The sequence below is a fragment of the Elephantulus edwardii genome, unplaced genomic scaffold (assembly GCF_000299155.1).
Source record: "Elephantulus edwardii isolate Elephantulus edwardi_28Jun2011 unplaced genomic scaffold, EleEdw1.0 scaffold00027, whole genome shotgun sequence".
Lineage (NCBI taxonomy): Eukaryota > Metazoa > Chordata > Mammalia > Macroscelidea > Macroscelididae > Elephantulus > Elephantulus edwardii.
In genome coordinates, this window is record NW_006399777.1 from 12,642,914 (window position 1) to 12,650,614 (window position 7,701).

At 43.4% G+C, this 7,701-nt stretch overlaps 1 protein-coding gene across 1 annotated transcript in view; it reads left to right on the forward strand.

Moving 5' to 3' along the window:
• DZIP1L (DAZ interacting zinc finger protein 1-like) overlaps positions 1–7,701 on the forward strand; it is a 55,711-nt gene that overhangs the window by 6,527 nt on the left and 41,483 nt on the right. The window contains exons 3-4 of the mRNA XM_006883414.1: positions 5,019–5,140; positions 7,263–7,424. Of these exons, the coding sequence (XP_006883476.1) occupies positions 5,019–5,140; positions 7,263–7,424 (284 nt within the window). The remainder of the gene's footprint in view (positions 1–5,018; positions 5,141–7,262; positions 7,425–7,701) is intronic.

Here is a 7,701-nt window from a genome sequence, read left to right on the forward strand (position 1 = left end):
AAACATATTTCATCCAGTTTTTCTCAGTCTTACCCCCACCCCGATGCCAGCCTCATTCTACAACAGTGGCACCATATAGCATTTGTCCCTTTGTGACAGATACCTCACTCAGCATAATGTCCTCCAGGGTCACCCATTTTGAATAATATTGTTCACTAACTTTTACGATCCTGATTTCTTCTCCTCAAAATGAGATGTGGGACATTGTATTTTTTTAATTGTGTGATGCCATTGACCTTGATGTCTTCAGGACCAGTCATGGTTATTTCAGGGTGTTTGGTTCTGATTAAGAAGGTTGCATAGCTTTGATCTCCATTGGCACTACTCTGTACATGCATATATATATGTATATCATATCTATCTATCTATCTATCTATCTATCTATCTATCTATCTATCTATCTATCTATCTATCTATCTATCTCTGTCTGTCTATCTATCTGTCTATATTATCTGTCTGTCATGTTTGGCAGAGTCAAGGGGCGGTGAAGGAGAGGAAGACCTTCGATGAGATGGATCGATTCTGTGACTGGAGTGGTGGGATTAAGTGCGTTTGAGATGGCGAGGTTGGCACAGGATAGAACAGCATTTAGAGGCTATGAGTCGCAAACGACTCGATGGCACGTAACAACAACAACAACAATAATATCTGTCTATCTATCTATCTATCTAGCTAGCTAGCATCTATCTATCTATCTATCTATCTATCTATCTATCTATCTATCTATCTATCTATCTGTCTATCTATCTATCTATCTCCTATATATCATATATATGCATAGACATGCATATGTATATGTATATCTGAAGCATATACTAAGAGACAAGGATGGTGAAACTTCATCTCCAGTATTTTGGGAATATTGTGAGGAAGGACCAGTCCTTGGAAAAAGACATCGTGCTGGGAAAGATAGAAGGTTGGAGAAAGAGAAGACCTTCAGTAAGATGGAGTGACACGATGGAGTGAGGATGAGGAGGGCTCAGCACGGGAAAAGGTTCAGATCTGTTGTTCATTGCTGTGAGCCAATGGCGCCCAACAACGTATACTAACGTGAATGTAGAAACATCACCTGTCGAATGTTTGTAGAGTCATGAGTGTGGTCTTTGCTGCGCGTCTGTAGTCTTACCTGCCTGTCTGTCCATCTGCTTGTAGCTTGCTGGTTATAATTGATAATATTGCAGGGTTATGTATGTAGTAGTAGTTACCGTAGTTGATTGTATTTCTGTGTACTTCTCTGTGTTTTTTTCTGTCTTTATTAGTGCCATACTGATCGTCCCTTATCATATATTGATTGCTTTTGTTTTCACTCATCTTAAAACGTGTCTTATTGTCTGTTTACTAGTCTCCAGTCTCCTCTTCCTCCCTTCCATTCCCTGGAAACTAGCCAAGAATGAATGTTTCTTCCTATGTCTAAACTTTTCTTTGGCTTTCTGTAATAGTGGACTCCTCCAGTATTTTACATTTAATGGCCGCTTTATTTCACTCAGAATAGTGCCATCTAGTTAGGGAGCTCTGATGGCTTAGTGGTAAGAAACCAAACTGCGATCCTGAAGGCATGCGGTTCAAATCCACCAGCTGCTCCGTGAGAGAAGGATGAGCAATCTCCTCCCATGCGATTAACTGCCCCTGAAAACCTGCCGGAGGGTCGGCTACGGGTCAGTTCCAACTCGGTGGTACTTCCCAACCAGCTTCATCATCCATCTGGGCTATCGGGATTTTGAGTATTCTTCATTCTTCTTTAGTGTTGCATAGTATTCCATCATGTGCATGTACCATAGATTGTTTATACACTCACCCACAGATGAGTATCGGTTTTGTGTCCATCTCTTTGCTATTTTAAATAATGCTACAGTGAATATTGTTGTTGTCTTGTGCCATAAAGTCGCCTGTGACTCATAGCGACCCTATTTATAACAGCCCTAAACCCTGCCCCATCCTGTGCCAATCTTACTGTCTCTGTCACTCCTCACTGAATCAATCCACCTCATAGAGGGTCTTCCTCTCCGACGCTGTCCTTCCACCCTCCCAAGCATGATGTCCTTCTCCAAGGACTGGCCCCACCTTGCAACATGCCCAGCGTATGTCAGACAAAGCTTCAGAATCCTTGCCTCCAAGGAGTGGCCTGATCTCACCCTCTCTAGGAAGAACCTATTTGTTCTCCTAGCAGTGCACGGTACATCCAATACTCTTCTCCAGCACCACAGATCAAAGGCATCAATTCCCTAGTCATTGTCCAGCTCTCTGACAATGAATATGGATATGCAAATATCATTTGCATCCCAGGTCTTACTTTGTTAGGATAATTGTTTTTTTTAGCTTAAAAAAAGTTAGCATATACATTTAAAGCAACATGTCTCTTCACAGTACATGCTACCTTTTTAATTTTAAAATTTCAACCCTGTGCTTAAAATTTGGTTACTTGTTCTTTGTCTTGATTCTAATAGTGTTTACTTAGCTGTGCATATTTGTCAGACCACATGAAATGAGTGCATTTGTGTGTTTTTTATTGTTTGTTAAGGATTGTTTTAAATATATATTGTATCAGATATACTGGTGTTTAAACATATGCCATCCCATTAGTCTCCACATACACAGTTAATTGCCATTAATTAGGCTCCCTGTGTTGTGCAATCATTACCTTAACCAGTCCTGAGTTTTTCCATCGCAAGTGAATACCTTTTATTGTATATGAATAGTTTTTTTGTTGTTATATGTTCTTGAGTCTCCTGCAACTCATAGCATATATAAATTACAACTCAAGAAACACCCCCAAATCCCACTGACACTGAGTGGGCTTCAACTCATAGTAGTAACTAGCTTTCAGGTTTCTTCCTGGATACAAATCTTTCTCCTTTGGAGTGGTTGTAAATTTTTCCTCTCTTGGAATGGCTGTTTGAATTTATACCTCCAACCTTTGGGTTAACTGTCTAACATATAATATACTGTCTCACCAGAGCTCCTTAATTCAATAAGGCTGAGTTTTTTTATGAATTTTTTTTAGTGTGTATACCATCAAATCGGATCTGACAGGTACAGGAGGAGATTGCCCCTCTTATCCAGCAGAGCATCTGGTGGATTTGAACCATGTACTTAAAAGACGAATTGCATTGGGAAAATCTGCTGTCAGAGACCTCTCCGAGGTACTGAGGAGCAACGATGTCAGTCTGGAGACTAAGGTGCAACTGATACAGGGCATGTAGTCTTTGCCATTATTTGCTATGTATCAGAGAGCTGGACAATGACTAGGGATGATAGAAGGAGAGTTAATGCCTTTGAACTTTGGTGCTGGAGAAGAGTATTGAATATACCATGGACTGCTAGGAGGACAAACAAGTTCGTTCTGGAGAGGGTGAAGCCAGGCTGCTCCTTGAAGGCAAGGATTCTGAAGCTTTGTCTGACATACTTTGGACATGTTACAAGGTGAGATCAGTCCTTAGAGAGGGGCATCATGCTTAGGGGGGTGGAGGGACAGTTCAGGAGAGGAAGACCCTCAAAGAAATGGATTGATTCAGTGACTAGGGTAACTGGGGTGAGTGTGTCAGAGACAGTGAGATTGGCACAGGATAGAGCAGGGTTTAGGGGAGGCTGTACATAGGGCTGCTAGAAGTCGAAAGCAACTCGATGGCACATGACAACAACAACGTCCACCACCACAACCTCTGGGATTGCAATGCAGCTTCTTGCCACTAGGCCACCAGAGCTCCCGAATAAGGTTGATTTTTAAAAATCCTTATTACTGGAAACCCCCCGAGTTGAAGCAATTCTATTCATTACTTTAAGTTCCTCTCTGATTGCTCTCATGGCACAACTATGTGTTTTTGGTACACACAGTGTGTTCCTGATGTTGTTGTTGTTGTTGTTGTACAACAGCTCTAAACCCTGCTCTGTCCTGTGCCAATCGCATTGCCTCTGATACACCCATCCCGATTACCCCAGTCACTGAATCAGTCCACCTCATAGAAGGTCTTCCCCTCCTGCGCTGTCCCTCCACCCTCCCAAGCATGATGTCCCTCTCCAAGGACCGGTCCCTCCTTACAACATGTCCAAAGTATGTCAGACGAAGCCCCAGAATCCTTGCCTCCAAGGAGCAGCCTGGTTTAACCCTCTCCAGGATGAATCTGTTTGTTTTCCTAGCAGTCCATGGTATTCTCAATACTCTTCTCCAGCACCACAGGTCAAAGGTGTCAATTCTCCTTCTATCCTCCCTAATCATTGTCCAACTCTCTGATGCATAACAAGTGATTGCAAAGACCATAGCCTGTATCAGATGCACCTTAGTCTCCAGAGTGACACCATTGCTCTTCTTCTTGGTGGTCGCTGCTGTTTCTTTAATAATTCTGCATCCTTATTTCCCCATATCAGTTCTACCAACATACGCATTTCAATCACAGTACAGTGATGGTGATGCTGTTCATTGCTGTCCAGTCAGTCCTGATGCTTGGCCACTCCAATGTAGAACCGTGCTCCATTGGATTTTCAGAGCTCCCCCCTTTTGTACACAGCTTTCCCAGTCTGCCTTCTGAGGTGCCTCTGGTTATGTTCACACAGTTTGGCTAGTAGTTGAGTGTTTGTATCACTTAGGAACTCCTCTGTAGAGTGATCAAACAAACAAACAAACAAAAATCCAGACCCAGCCATCTAGTCTGACTCCTGGTAACCCTTGATTGCATGCCCGAGCTTGCACATCTTAATGAGAGGAAGCAATTCATCTTCCTCCCACAGAGTGGCTAGTCCGTTTGAACTGCTGACCGTTTACTTTGCAGCATGATGTGTAATGCACTATGCTATCAGCTATTAAGTGGGAAATGTGGTCTGAGACAAGGTACAGTTGATTACAGAGACTAGAAATGAGACATACCCACTTTATTGCCTTTCTCCCATCCAAGTACGAATCAGGGCCAACGCTCCTTCACTCCAGAGATCAGAACGAAATGGATGCATTTAGGGACATATGATGCTAGGCTTCATTGCCTTTCTTATTTAACCTGGCTCTTCTTCCTTGGCATGGGTTCCCACAGAAAAGCAGAAGAAGCCGGAACAGCCAGTGGGGGAGGTGCTGGACGAGCTGCGGGCCAAGTTGAAGTGGACCCAGGAGGCTCTGGAAGCCCAGAAGGAGGCTGAGCGGCAGAGGCAGCTGCAGGTGGGTGGGGAGAGGAGCCATCAGGAGCATAGGCCAAGGTCATGGACCAGCCAGGAAATCTGTGAGGTGTCTGTATCTCCTGTGAGGTGTTTGTATCTCCCAGGGCCAGGATTCTTGCTGGCTTTTCCAGAGCTGGGCTGATTCTTTTCTGGACTTGGCAAATGATTTTAGGTGCAAATGATTTTAGGTGACCTGGAAAGGAAAATGAAAAAAAAAACAAAACCCACAAAACTACAGCCTACAATATAGATTATATCTCAACATCAAGAAAACAAAATGCCTCCCTATTAGGTCAAAGATAACATGATGATTGATGGAGAAAGGATTGAGGTTGTCAGTGATTTCATCTTGCTTGGCTCCACAACCAAGACCCTTGGTGCCAGCAGTCAGGAGATCAAGAGAAGTTGCATTGGCAACATCTGCTGTCAAGGACCTCTCGAAAGTGCAAAAGAGTAATGATTTCAGCTTAAAGACTAAGGTGTACCTGATCAGAATCCTGGTCTTTTCAGTTCCTTGCTGTTGGGCAATGAATAAGGATGATAGAAGAAGAATTGACAACTTTCGAGTTCTGAATATTCCGTGAATTACAAAAAGAACACACAGATATGCCCCAGAGAAAGTGTTACCAGAGTTCTTCTAGGAGCCAAGGATGATGATGCTATATCTCACATAATTTGGACATGTTTTCAGGAGAGGCCAGTCCTTAAGAAAAGGACATCATGCTTAGAAAAGTGGAAGGTCAGCCTAAGAGAAGAAGACAGACACACACAACAAGATGGACTGACACAGTGACTGTAACAGTGGACTTATGTATATCAGAGATATTGAGGACGGCATACCAGAGGCGAAGTTCACGTCTGTCATTCACAGGAACTCTTGTTGACCTGACATTACAGAACAACCACCACCACCACCATCGACATGAATGGTCAAACGTGGAACAAGAGAGTCACAGTCTCTGACACACTTCAGTGTCCTCTCTGGGCCTTGGAACCTAAATGTCAACTTCTTATATTGTCTGTTGTCTATTAGTTCTTTGAGAACAAGGGCTAAGCCTGATTCTAAAAGCTCCAAGACCCAACTAATATTTATAGAAAGAAAATATGTAACATGTTGTTGGGGAACGTTGGGGAGGAGGAAGAGGCCTCTGGTCAGGGCAGATCGCCTAGCTCTGTGTAAGTGCAAGCCTATCTGACCCATCAGCTCTTTTTTTTTTTAAGTAAGCACAATGGCTATTTATTACTTTTTAAACACACGGTCTTGCGGAAATGTCTTTAGCAGTGTTTGTTCAATAAATGCATAATGCTTTCTAAATCAGCTCAGCTGACTCTCATCCCCCCACCCCTCTGGATTTTAATAAAGCCTTTTTCTCTTAAAACAATCTGCGGCCCCCACTCCCAGGCGCAGTGGCCAAGGGCGTACCTGCTGCTCTCTGCGAATCCCCACCGCACTCGCTCTGCACCAGCAGCCGGTGGCATTGTGGGAACCGCAATCCCATTTAGATCTGCTCTACCCAGTCAGCTATCCAATAAGTCAGTTGATGAACTATTCCACACTGGCAGTTAACCCATCAGCTCTTAATGCGAGCTAGAGAAAGCTCTCCTGTGGTCTGCACTGGGCTGAGGTTCTTCTGTCCAATCTGCATATTCTACGGTCACAAATCCACCCCATCCTGTCTTCCTGTTTACTCGCCTGTATATTAGCACACTCAGTAAAGATGAGTCAGCTCTGCGAAGCACTCCTGAAATGGTGTGTCTCCGTTGTGCTTACCCCCGTCAAGGTGTCGTTGCTCCCCGCTGACAAACAGACAACGGCAACTTGTTTCATTCATTCCATCGTAGTTCATTTACTCAGCGTGTATGTATTGAGCTCCAGCTATGCTGGGCATTGTGAAGGACGTAAAGAGAGAGATGACATGACCTATCGTCAGAGAACCTTACAGGTTAGAAAAGACTCTGGCTCACCCCAAATTCAAACAGTGGGGACTGTGGGACAGGTGTTCTTTGGTGTTTACAGTGACTTGCCTGGATAAGGGACCCTAACAGGAGGACCTGGCTAAATACTTGTCATCATGCAGAAGAATTAATGATTCCATTGTGATTGCATTTTTCTTTCCTTGTAGGAAGCAGAGATGATTCAGCAGAGGGAAGTAGAAGATAAGAGAAAATTCGAGGAATGGAAACAAAAAGAGAAAACCAAGCTGTATGAGGAAATAGACAAGTTAAAGCAGTTGTTCTGGGATGAGTTTAAAAGCGTTGCCAACCAGAACTCTACGCTTGAAGAGGTACCTAATGTAAAGTTTTTCAGAGTTCTTTCATTGAAATGCCGCTTGTTTGTTCTGAAAGTTTCTTTCTTAGTTTGCCTGAATGTTATCTCATGGGCCACTGGGGGCTGGGAGGCCAGATAACAGAGACTGAAGGCTGGATTTGAGTTCTTGGATCCATGCATAATGACTATGTGACCTTGTCCAAGTTACAAAACTTCTCTGTGCCTCACCTTCTTTTTTGCAAGCTAGATTACAGAAAGATTTAAGTTAGCGCACAGTTTCTTTCTTTTTTTTT